General features: G+C 31.1%; 2 protein-coding genes across 7 annotated transcripts; both read left to right on the top strand.

Annotated features, from left to right (window-relative positions):
- The first annotated feature begins 2,289 nt into the window (after positions 1-2,289).
- On the top strand, positions 2,290-7,643 carry LOC131171937 (WPP domain-interacting tail-anchored protein 2-like). Of its 6 annotated transcripts, none has more exons than XM_058132357.1 (5): positions 2,290-2,681; positions 3,375-3,913; positions 3,999-5,134; positions 5,691-5,880; positions 7,256-7,643. In XM_058132357.1, the coding sequence occupies exons 2-4, from the start codon at positions 3,499-3,501 to the stop codon at positions 5,847-5,849; spliced, it is 1,710 nt and encodes a 569-aa protein (XP_057988340.1). In that variant the 5' UTR covers positions 2,290-2,681; positions 3,375-3,498; the 3' UTR covers positions 5,850-5,880; positions 7,256-7,643. The 6 variants fall into 6 exon arrangements, with proteins under 6 accessions (XP_057988340.1, XP_057988339.1, XP_057988338.1 ...); XM_058132356.1 differs by having other exon boundaries at positions 5,691-5,884; XM_058132355.1 differs by lacking the exon at positions 7,256-7,643 and adding an exon at positions 5,983-6,264.
- Positions 7,644-10,075: 2,432 nt separating this feature from the next.
- Positions 10,076-12,444, top strand: LOC110660691 (cytochrome P450 87A3-like). The gene is made up of 9 exons (XM_021819065.2): positions 10,076-10,275; positions 10,354-10,681; positions 10,783-10,935; positions 11,034-11,282; positions 11,370-11,459; positions 11,572-11,650; positions 11,741-11,847; positions 11,948-12,075; positions 12,160-12,444. Exons 1-9 carry the CDS (start codon positions 10,076-10,078, stop codon positions 12,248-12,250), a joined length of 1,425 nt encoding a protein of 474 aa, XP_021674757.2. The 3' UTR covers positions 12,251-12,444.
- The last annotated feature ends 208 nt before the right edge of the window (positions 12,445-12,652 follow it).

The raw sequence follows: 12,652 nt of genomic DNA, 5'->3' as shown, positions 1-12,652 counted from the left end.
TTTAATTGAATAAATGTTATATTTATTTTTTTTACTGAGATTAATGACAACATTGGATGAAATAATATCTGATTTTGACTAAAGCATAAGTGAGAGAATAAATCATTCAATTTTTAAAATACAGATATTAAAATTATAATACCAATTAAAATTTAGGGATTAAATAGTAAATTTTTTTTTAACAAACGGTTTAATGTCATCGTCCTTTGTTTATATATTTTGAAAAAAGCATTTTATTTTGATATCCAATAAAAAATTCTTATATAGTTTTTGTTATTTATTTTAAATTTAATGTAAAAAAAAAGCTTATTTTGACTAATTCTTTTAATTTTATTAATTAGAGTCAAATTATTTTTAGTATTACAATTAAGACGCACAGGCCTTATAAAAATGACTGTTTTAATGGGTGTAAATTATTACAATTATGAAAATTGTTAAAAATATAAAAATTTAGAATTTATTTTTAGACATTAAGTCTTTAGTCCTAGATTTGAAGAATGCTTTTCTCTATATAAAGGGGAAAATCACATAAAAAAAAAAAAAAGAATTCCTAACTTCTTGTTGTTTACATCTAATCAGAACTCCAACACAAGTGTATTCAATTTGATTCTAATTGGAACCAAATTCAGCACAAATCATCTTTATGGCCCATTGCAAGGTAGCCATAGCCTTGAAAAACTCAATTGGGTGACTACAGAATGGAGAAAAATTAGATGATAAAAAGACTCAAATGCATAAGCCCATTGTTGACAACAACGCAATGGCCTTTTTTGTTGAAGCCCATAACTCAGAGCTGTTCATCACTCCGGGGATACGCCCAGCCCAACTGGGTTATTATATTTTTATTATAATAAAGAAAATTAGATTGGTATATAAACGAGTGAAAAAATGGCAATGATTGGCTTCAAAAGTACAATTCCAATCCGTCTGACTGATAACAATTTAATGATAAATAATAATATTATTAAACATATTTCAAAAAAAATTTATTTAAATTACAATTTAATTTTTAAATTTTAACTAAACTTATAATTTAATATATATATATTTTCAAATTAAGTAATATAATTTATGATATTTGAAAATCCTTCATTTATCTCATTAAATTTTTTATTAATTATAGTAAAAAGATTAAAATATCTTAATTTTATTTGTTTTATAACTTAAATAATTTAGTTTTTGAGATTTTATATTATAAATTATGAAAAAAATTAAAATAATAAAAATATATTTAATATAAAATTTAAAAAAATTAAGAGCTACACATTACTCTTATAAATTTTGGCTCATTTTAAGATTAATATTTAATATTTAAAAAAAATAAATATTAATAAAATTAAAAAAATATATAATTTTTTTAAATATCTAAATAACATTGATGAGAAATAAGAGTTATAAATATAATAATTACTTATCGTTAATCTTATACGTGAGGCTCCAATAAAAAGAAGGAAAAAGTTAGAAGAAAAAGCTAAAAAAAAAAACAAAAAAGTGGGAGCCGGGTGTTGCCCGCCGAATGGTGGCCGGCAGCACCCATCCACGTCCAGGAAAAGCAATGATCTAAAGAGCAGAAAATTCTCTCTTTTATCATTAAAGCAAAGAATGAACTTATCTTTTTCATTTAATTTGAAGAAAAGACTAATTTATTAATAAATTCACATATTAAAAATTAATAATGAAATTTAATAACAACATGGTGGAACTATAAATTTTACTTGCATGATGTTTGATTTAATTTTACATCAAATTTTAAAATTTATTTGAAGTGAATACTAATTATAATTTTATTTTAAATGAATTTTATTATTTAAAATGACACAATTTAAAAGTAAAATTTAATTAAATTTCACATAATTTATGTTATTATAATTTTATAATTGAAATTTATTTATTATTATTTTCTAAACTACTCTCAGTAAAATTAAAAAATATAATTTCCTATAAAATAAAAAAAATCTTATATTTAATGAATTTATAATAATTAACGAATATATAAATTAATTATTAATATAATAATAAATATAAAAAAAACTTAACTAACTATTTTCAAAAAAGAAAAGTTTATTCAATAAAAATAAAAAATAATTTGTAATATTTAATATAAATGGGATTATTGAATTTAACGAAAACATTTTTGGTCTTAAATTCGTGTTTTTAATTTTTTGGTTATTGTTGTCTTAAGCGGAAAACACGCTGTAATAATTTGTTTTATGTTTTCAAGATATAAAAAATAAGAAAAACATTTTAATAATTTAATTTTTGTAAGAATTGAAATTAAAAAAGAGAATGAATCAACAGAGTTTAATCATTTTTTTCTTTTATTTTTTTTCCGTCGTAAAGAACGTGATGCTTGTCTTGTGTATATGTACATACAAGCTGCTCCTGTGAGGAGCGCCATATTTCTGGAGCTGGCTAACGTGCGCCACCCTGGGCCTTTTCAATGACTACCAGCAAGCTTTCAACGTTGACTTGTCAGTTCACCCGTGGCTTATTTTAGACTTAATCACTTAATCCTTAATCCACCAACACGGATCCCCGTAAATCAACCGTTTTATGAAATGAGAGGTAGTTGAAGACTGTAACTTTCGATTCTGGAGCTGGAGCTGGAGCTGGAGCTGGATCATCTTTAATTCCTCTTCATTCTTCACAACTCAGCAAGACCCATCAAGGGTTTCTTTCAGGTAAATTTTTTTCTTTATGAACCCAATTCACTAATTCTCTATGCATGTTCATATATAATTCTTACTTTTTTACATCTCTCTGATACACACTGCAGTCTGCAGGTGAATTTTTCACTATATGTTGATTGTTTATTTAATTTTTTGGTATGTGGGTAAGTGGCTTGTTGATCAAATGTGAATCCTTTGGACTTACTTAGAATGAGTACATACAGTATTTATTGGATCTTGTTTTAACACAAGGATTTGATTTCCTTAATTGTTATGTTTTAATGAGAGATTCTAGCATAGCTTATCAGTTTAGAGTTAGTGGTTTGTTTATGGTCCTGTGGTAATAAAGGAGGGGGTTCAAATTCATTTCAAAATAGTTAATGCCTCCAGAGATCTTGTCAATGAACTGAAAACATCAAACAATTAAGCTTTTGGATGTGAATTAAAATGTAATAGGCAACTGGAAAAATCAGGACTTGTTTATTACATTTCTGCAAATGTAGGAATTAAGGAGTTTTGATTGTTACACCTGAGGTGGATTGATACAGTCCTGGCCTAAGGTCGTGTCAAGGGACCACGATCTTAAAGGAAAAGGGACTTAGACTTGTTCTTTCCTCGACCTATAGTGCTGACTGTAAGCTCTATGAGGGAGCTCTAATAAAAAGCTTATTTCTGATTCTTTCATGTCTACATTCCTTCCCCCAGGTTTTCAAGATTAAGGAACTGAGCAGCACGAATGGGTGACTACTCTCTTGATAATCCAGAATCTGACAAAAGACATGAAGGAAACTCATCCTGAGGAGGGGCATGTGGGATATAGAAAGTTTTCATGGAAGTTTTAACCAAAGCAGACTTGGACTTGGCATATTCTTCTGAGAAATTGGTACACTTGCATGTCCTTTTAGTTCATCTGTTGGCTTGGGATACTGATCTTGAGGTAATGGCCATGGAAAATAGCTATATCTCAAGTGTTGAAAAGGCACTGGTGTTTGATCTTCTATCTGGTTTTTTGGATTCTGAGCTAAGAGAGATGGAGAATTTCATGGATAGTATCCAAGCAGATATTGTTCATGCTCGTCATAAAATATTTTCATGCGGACACTTAACAGAACTAGTCCCAATCATGGAAGAGAAATTGCACGATTCTGAGGAATCCTTGAACAAATCTAAAGAGCGGCTTGCAGAGGTGAAGATGCAGTCAATCAAGTTGCAGAGGGCCTTTCCGACTTTCAGACCTGAGGACTGTAAGTTAAATTTATTGATTTCAAAGCCAATATTTAAGAATTCTCTACTTTCTCATTATTCAGCTGTTGGGTTCCACATTGACAGGGAAAGAGAATGAGTCCTTGGAGTTCTCAGCCAACAGTCAACTGCCAAATATTGATGCAAATTCAAAATGGAGGACAGCTGAACAAAAAAAGCATATTCTGAGAACGTTGGAGAAGTCTCTTGCACGAGAACTTTATCTCGATAAGAAATTGTCTGGACTAAGACAGAATGAAGAACAGCTGAAATTAAAGCTGCACTATACAGAACAAGTAACTTTTCGCATGGAGGAAGCTGCAGAAATGGTTTGGGGAAGGTTTTTAGAGGCAGAAAATGCCGCTGAGGTGCTTTTGGGGATTTCAAAGGAATTGGTTGGTCAACTTCAGATTGTTCAATTTAATCTGAATGGTTCACTCCAGCGAGAAGCTGAATTAAAATCTGAACTCCAAGATTGCAGAAGACAGCTAGATGCTAAAGGTACTGCTTTGACGGAGCTTGAGAGTAGCATTGCGGAACATGTAACCAAAAGCTCGGAAGTGCCCACTTTGATGGAAAAACTAAATTCACTTGAGGAACAACTGAAAAGATCTGAATTATGTCTCAAGCATGCAAATGAATTCAATGAAGATATTCAAGAACAACTTAGTGAGATGGAAAATATAGTTGACTCTCTGAAAGAAAGCGTCTATGAAGCAGAAACTAGGGCTGAGACTGCAGAGGCCAAAGTTACTCAGTTAACAGATACAAATTTGGAACTCACAGAGGAAATTAATTTTCTTAAAAGTAGCGGAGATAATAATAACAAAAAGGTGAGCTTGCTTGAGAAGCAGGTAAGGGAATTGGAAAGCCAACTACAGCATTCAAAGGTATCATCTGAAGTAAGTCAAGAGCAACAAAATATGTTATATTCTGCAATATGGGACATGGAAACATTGATTGAAGATTTAAAATCAAAGGTATCGAATGCCGAAAGTAAGACTGAGAGTACAGAAGAGCAATGTATAATATTATCTGAAACAAATATGGAACTTGGTAGAGAAATAAGTTTCTTAAGGTCTAGAGTGAAAGGCTTAGAGGCTTCTTTGGATCAAGCTAACAACTCAAAAGCAGCAAGTGCAAAAGAAATTAATCTGAGGACCAGGCTTATCATGGATACAGTAAGGCAATTAACCAGAGCAAGGGAGCACATCCAGAATCAGGTATTAAATTAGTTGCATATTTACTACTAACATTAATTTGAACCTGTAACTTTAGAGTGCCTGTTCCATCGTTTGCTTTCAAATTGAATGTAGGAACTTAATAGTGCATTTGAATTTCTGCCATAAGTAGACATGTTTTATACCTCTCCTATAATATTTTATTTAAGTCTACCATATAACAGAGCTAGTGGAAAAAAAATGGAATTTGTCATTGCTATTGTTAATAGAAATTTCAAAGGCAGCACGTGATACCCTAAAGCTTATACTACCAATGTAATGGTTCCATCATGGGTGCTACCAGGCTTAGCTAATTGGCCTTTAGTATGCAAAACAAAATTGGATCACTGATTTCCATGAGATATCCATTGACAATCATAATATTGCTTAATTCCTTTTCCCTCCCCTTTTCTCAGTTATGTTACCTTATTTTCTGCTTCCTCCCCCCCCCCCCCCCCCCTTAAAATAGAAGTGTGTAAATTTATGTTGCCATCTATAACAGGCTAATAGGACTATAAAATTCATCTCCAGTTCTGCCCTTATGACATGTTTTATGCAGCTATTTTCTTTGACAAGGGAGAACAAAATATTGGCGGAAAAGTTAAGAAATGCCAAAAGCGATGCTCCTATAATTGTGTGTAAAGATGGAGCTGATGATAAAAAGGTGCTCTTTTCCAAAAGCAACTTATCTAATGAAACTTTTGGAAAAAGCTTCTGAGGAAGAAAATCCCTTATCTAAACGTTCCCAGGCAGGTACCTTCTAGGATCTCTTCTGTTCTTTTTATTATTATTATTATTATTATTAATTTGTTAATCAGATTACATTGATCTCTGCAGTGTGTTTTTTGCAGTTGATGTTGAAAACAGAGGTTTCTAGTTCTTACAATTCTTTCATCTGACCTTAGCTTGAACTGGTCCAGCCATTTTGTTTTTATTGAAAAACAGATGGATTATAAGAGACAACGGATTGAATTAATTTTGAAGTGATTTATTCATATGGGGTAAAAAGTTTAAACACTTGTATACTATGATTTTATCTCTCCCCTTGGACAAGCATTCTTGTTTCTGTCTGCTGTCCATGTACAGTTGTGGTAAAGGTTCCATATATCTTGCAATTTATTTCCTCTTTTCAAGTTTTGAATTCTTGATGCAACCTGGGCTTTTGGATTCTTGAATACTGTAGAACCTGCTACTACTGCTCTCCTCTTCAGGGTGCTGATTGATTTACATGTGGATAACCTTGAGTTAACATTCATTTGTCATTTTCTGCAATCTTATGTGCGTCATTAGTCTGAGAAGTTCACAATTGGCAATCCTATGAACATTATAAATATATACTAACTTTTTTTTCGAGAGTATTTGCTTTCATATGAAGGCTGATTAACATGTGAATTTTCAGTATAGCTGTAAGAGATCAACCCCTCTTCCAAGCCGCTGGTGTAAAGTCCTATCCCTATTTTCCCACTATAATTCGACCAAAAAAAAAAAAAAAAATTGTGCTGCTTCTGTTGCATACCCTGAGATTCACGGGAAAGATATGGGCTGCAATGATTGCTACAATTTAATTCCCCAGATAGAATTGCTAAAATCTGAATCACTTTATGCAAGTAAATTTTTTTGTCATTGGAAAGCAAACAGGTAATCAAGCTCCAAAATTGCTAATCCCGCTCCAAAATTGTTATTCTTGAGGGTGGAGGTTGGAGCGGCATTAACAGGTTTTGGAGTGGGAATAAGTTTTCCCTTTGCTAACCTAGTTGATGCCTTCAATTTCTTGTGGCTGATGAGGGTGTGCTCAATAAAATTAAGTCCTCGAAAACAAGCTCTTATAGATCCTCCCTGTTGATAACCAGGCAATGTTGTTTTGTGTTGGCTGGCACACTAAGTTTACCTGATGTAGAATCACAGCCAGTACGAGAGAGTGGTTACTGCACACATGAGAAAGTAACCTGCTGCCTTCATTTCTTATCATGATCACCGCATGAAGCTGTAGCTATGCACTTGCATTCTCTACCCAGCAAATTTAAAATACTAATATACTGATATTTTCTACTTGCTACCTCTTTTATTACTCTGGATTTTGGCTCTAGATGTGCCTTCCATACATTCTTTCTGTCTCTTAATCAGGAGGATAAAGAGTTTGAACTTCGAAGATGCAAGTCCACATGAGATTGAAGAGGGGAGTTCTCATCCCACACATGAAAGTTGTGGCTTGGTTTCAGAGCTTAGAATGGAGAGGACAAAGCAGGCAGTGCGACAAACTAACAGAATACTTAATTTTTAAAGCAATTCTTGTTGCAGTAATTGCAGTGGCTGCCATATATTTGTTACCCAAGAAACCTCTCCAATTTCAGAACTTCTGATGGCTAGCTTTTATGTTGTAGTTGTGTTTCATTGTTGCACTTGCACGTATATATTTGTCCCCATTTTCTTTTCATTGTCATTCATGTATGAATCCTTGCAATGAGACATTTTTGTGATTATCAATTGATAATATAGATATCAATTTAATTAATTAATATATATAATGCTATGATGGATTATTAGGTACACCTCGGTGTACATGTACAATCTTTCACGATCATGTGCGATTCATGATGTACTTTTTTGTGAGAGAGGGAACACTATTTTTATGTGCTAAGGGAGTATTTTATAATCTTCCATAATGATATAGTAATAATTTTTAAGAAATCATAATTATAAAATAATATAAATTAATTTGATTTAGTTTTATTTGTCATTTTATTAGTATTAATAATTAAATAAATTTCTTTTAAATTGTAGTTTTAGTAGTATTTATCTTTAGTTGATTAAGATTATTTATTTTATTTTAATTTTTTTTATAATTCATAGTTTAGTTTTATTTAATATTTATAATTTTATTATTATTTAATTTGTTATAAAAAGTTCAGTTTAATTTATTTAATATATTTTATTATTCTTTAAACTTTATATTATAAATTATAAAATATCAATAAGTGTATAAAATGAAATAAAAATTATAATCATGGTGCACTTACATGGTTGCAATACATAATTTGTTATTTAAAATAAACACACAATTATGGAATTTTTGAAAAAAGAAAACTTTACGCCACTTTAATTGAATAAAAATATAAAATTAAAATAAATTTATTATTAAAGTAAATTTGAATTCAATTAAATTAATATTTAATAAAATAAATCTTATTTTAATTTAAACTTAATTATTAAATCTAATACCATTTAAATTTGAATTACTAAAAAAATTCTCTAAATTTAATAGAAGATAAATTCAAATAGAACTGTAATTTATAATAAAATTAATCTAAATGAAGATGACTAACATTTTCAAATAGAATTGTAATTTAAAAAAAAAAAAACACATTCTTAGCCGTTCGGTTCTCAAATTAACTTTAAATTTAATTGAATTTAAATTCAAATTACAGAACTATAATTTATAATAAAATTAATTTAAATAAAGATGATTCAACAAAGCAGAAATAATTGTAGTTTATAATAAAATTAATATAGATGAAGATGTGATATCTAATTATAAATAATTAAAAAATATTATAAAAATATATATATTTCTAAAAAATATTCTTTCACACTTTGGTTGAATCATTTAATCATCAGTTTTATAAAATAAAAACAGCATATGAAATCATTAGAAATTAACCAATTAAATTAACTTTTTTTTTTATTTGATTTTTAACTGACAGCTTCGTTTAAGGTTTTTCTTGCCCGCTCCCATTTTTTGGCCTTTAACTATTGTCTCTGCTCATCAGTGGCTGAGAGATTACGTTACGTGATTTTAAATGTTATTAAAAAAATAATTTAAAAAATCTATTTTATTATTTTGTATTCTTATTATTAATATATATATATATATATATATATATAATTAAATTAAATTTAATTTATTTTTTAATTAATTTTTATGTTTGAAATAAAAAAAATTTATTTATTTATTTTTTTAAATTAAGTAATATAATTATGTCATAATCCAATTGAATTGTTTACCGCTTTTGGGTTCTGATATAGTAGCTGGTATACTTTAGAATTTTGAATTTGAACAATGGCCAACACTTGATGATAAAGTAATTAGGCCTGCATTTCCCTTTCTTCTTTGGCAAACGGATGAGAAAAAAAAAAACAGACTGGTTTGGCCTATCGTCATCGTTATTAATTTTAATCATAAAATTTATTTTTTTAAAAAAATGAGAGTAAGGGTTGCGTTATTACCTCTTTCCTGGTAAGAGTTTTATATTAAAAAAAATAAAACCAATATTTTAAAATTAGACTGATTCAATTCGTCTAATTAAACTTATAAACATTTCTTGGCCATTGCATAAGGAAAAAGGATATTATTATAATATCAATAAATTTTAATTAAAATAGTATTAAAATTATTTTTAAAATTGCAAAATTTAGTAGCCGTTTGAGGGTGTAATGACGATCCATACGCATACATCTAAACTTTGAACTGATAAAACAAAGGAAGCTGAATGGATTATCCATTTTGGAAATTCTTGCCTATTAATTCTTTTATTCCCAAGGAGTAAGGACTGATCTTGTAGGAACCCCAACACTGCTTCGGCAATCGGCAATAATTCCGTGTAAGAGGAAGAGTGAAACGAAGTATAAAAATGTAAATGCAGAGACTTAGTGGAGTGCCGACCATGTCTAAAAGCCTGATGAACTAGGTCAACAAAGGTTCATAATTTAATAGAGAGAATCAGAATGAAGCATTTGTCTTTCCCTCAAATAGAATCAGGTCATATTATTGTTCAACTCAATAACAAGTCTCAACTTCCCAATGGCCAATACCATAATACTAATGCCTAGGCAGGTAGCTTCTCTATATAAAGATTAGCTAGCTAGCTAGCTAATGTCTCCTCATCATAAGCACACTTGTCTTAATTTTCTTCTTCTATAGATTATTGTTTAGAGGAATCAAGAGAGATGTGGTCTTATTGGGTTTATGCTGTAGCTCTGGTAGTTGTAGGCTTCACACACTGGATCTATAGGTGGAGGAACCCGAAATGTAATGGGAAATTGCCTCCTGGCTCTATGGGCTTCCCTCTTATAGGGGAGACCATTAAGTTTCTCAAGACAAGCAAAACGCTAGACATCCCACCTTTTATGAAGGAAAGACTGGAAAAGTAAGCACACGTAATTCGCAATATCCATTAAACAACTCAATATTTTTTCTTCAATTTTTCTTGTTGCTTTGATTTCAGATACGGGCCACTGTTCAAGACCAGCTTGGCAGGTCGACCGGTTGTGGTGTCATCGGATCCTGACTTCAGCTATTACCTCCTTCTGCAAGAAGGGAAGTTAGTAGAACGATGGTACTTGGATTCCTTTGCAAAGCTTCTTCGCCAGGATGTTACTTCCATTTGTTCAGTTCAATACATACATAAGTATCTCAGAAACTTAATTTTGAGTTACTTTGGCCCTGAGAGACTCAAAGGTGACCTCATGCCTGCGTTAGAAAATGACATAAGACGAAGCTTGAAGGATTGGTCTAAGCTACCAAGTGTCGAAGCGAAAAGTGTCATTTCAACTGTAAATAATTTTTAATTCACCTGAGTTTTTGCTAATTACTTACTTATTAATTAGGTGACTAATATAGTACTTGGCAACTTTTCATGTTTTGTGAATTGCAGATGATATTTGATTTCACTGCAAGAAGACTGTATGGTTATGAAGCTGAGAATTCACCAGTAAAAAATTTAGCTCAGAGTTTCACCAATTTCTTGGAAGGACTTATGAAATTCCCTTTAAATGTTCCAGGCACATCTTTTCACAAATGCAAGAAGGCAATTAAGCTGATCTCTCGTTTATAAATATCATAAAATTTCTAAAAGAACAAAAATTCTGATTTTATATAATTTGAACTATATATCATCACGTGCAGAACCAGAAGAGGATAATAAAACTAATAGCAGGCGTGCTAGAAGAGAGACGACGATCTCCAAGGAAGCAGAAAGAAGATCTGCTTGATCAGGTTGTGGAGGACATGAAAAAGGAGACATTCTTGACAGATGATTTTGCCATTTATATGATGTTTGGTCTGCTCCTTGCCAGCTTTGAGACTATATCTTCCACTCTTGCTTTAGCCATTAAGTTTCTCACAGATAACCCTTCTGTAGTCGAGAGACTAACGGTTAGACATATCATACTCAAGTATTTTGGAGAGAAAATTAAACAATTAAAGCTAAATTCCTGATGAAAGTTCTTTTTCTTCCAACAGGAGGAGCATGAGGCAATTCTTAAGAACAGAGGAAATGCAAATTCTGGACTTTCTTGGGAGGAATACAAGTCCATGACATACACTCATCATGTAAGTTGTTAATCAATAAAAATCGTGGATTTTTTTTTTTTTCGGTCTATATCTCTCTTTTGCAATGGAATTAACTACGCATTAATGCGCTGCAAAAAATAATTAAATACAGGTTATCAAGGAATCACTTAGGTTGGCAAGTGTTGCTCCTGGAATCTTGAGAAGGTCATTAACAGACATTCAAGTTGATGGTGAGAGTTCACAATCATCTTCATCATCATTGTTCAAGAGGAAGACTGGTTGGTTAGTTTATGGGTATTAATGCGTGGTATCTTTTGCAGGATATACAATTCCAAAAGGCTGGGCTATCTTGGTTGTTCCAGCAGCCGTTCAGTTGAATCCTACCACCTATGAAGATCCGCTTGCCTTCAATCCTTCTCGATGGGAGGTAGAAAATCTTGATAAATTCAATCGTTATTCACATAGTATTATTTTAGCCCTTTTTTAAAAATAGAATAACCTCATGGGTTTCCTATATTGAATAATAGAACATGGGGGAACTGGCAATGGCAAAGAACTTCATTGCATTTGGAGGAGGCTCAAGATCATGTACAGGAGCTGAGTTCAGCAAGGTTCTAATGGCTGTAGTGCTCCATGTTTTGGTCACCAAATACAGGTAACAGATACTTGCATTCATATATATTATACACATACACACATGCACAAGATCAAAACCAATAATGTTAATTTTTTATCTCAGGTGGACCAAAGTGAAGGGAGGAGAGAAGATTCGGCGTCCAGTTTTAGCATTTAAGGATGGCTTTCATGTTCAAGTTACAGAAAAGCTTTGATGAAAATCAATTAAGCATTAGATATCTTAATTAAGCTTAAGTAACTAGTCACAAGATGAATAAAAGTGACCATAAATTGGTTATAGCTGGTGGATAAAGCAAGTTAGCTATTTGTCGTTTGTAGCTAATCTACATTTCCTATTGTGGCTTTCTGAAATTTTTTCTGTTTTTATTCCTGTCGTATATGTAATAAGCCCTGCACTGCCTGCCGGTTGATACTCGTGTATATATATGTATATATGTTGTTAATGTCATCTAATTTCTCTCTTTCCAAATTTACTAGTTAACAATTATTGCATTTTTTTTTCAATAAAAAAAATTATTAATAAAATTCTGAGAAAACTTAACCATTATTGTGCAAATAAGACCCAATAAACAAACCTTCCTGAAGAAAGATTCTAA

The sequence above is a fragment of the Hevea brasiliensis genome, chromosome 13 (genome assembly GCF_030052815.1).
Source record: "Hevea brasiliensis isolate MT/VB/25A 57/8 chromosome 13, ASM3005281v1, whole genome shotgun sequence".
NCBI classification, from domain to species: Eukaryota; Viridiplantae; Streptophyta; class Magnoliopsida; order Malpighiales; family Euphorbiaceae; genus Hevea; species Hevea brasiliensis.
The sequence above is the reverse complement of the archived record's forward strand: the minus strand, read 5'-3'. Positions and strand labels throughout refer to the sequence as shown.

Bases quoted from the DNA above. Each gene is read 5' to 3' on its own strand.
- LOC131171937 (XM_058132357.1), top strand. From the start codon at position 3,499: ATGGAAGTTTTAACCAAAGCAGACTTGGACTTGGCATATTCTTCTGAG. The intron at 3,914-3,998 runs GTAAGTTAAATT...CCACATTGACAG, and splicing joins GACTTTCAGACCTGAGGACT to GGAAAGAGAATGAGTCCTTG. The intron at 5,135-5,690 runs GTATTAAATTAG...TGTTTTATGCAG, and splicing joins GGGAGCACATCCAGAATCAG to CTATTTTCTTTGACAAGGGA.
- LOC110660691 (XM_021819065.2), top strand. From the start codon at position 10,076: ATGTGGTCTTATTGGGTTTATGCTGTAGCTCTGGTAGTTGTAGGCTTC. The intron at 10,682-10,782 runs GTAAATAATTTT...TGTGAATTGCAG, and splicing joins CGAAAAGTGTCATTTCAACT to ATGATATTTGATTTCACTGC. The intron at 11,460-11,571 runs GTAAGTTGTTAA...AATTAAATACAG, and splicing joins CCATGACATACACTCATCAT to GTTATCAAGGAATCACTTAG.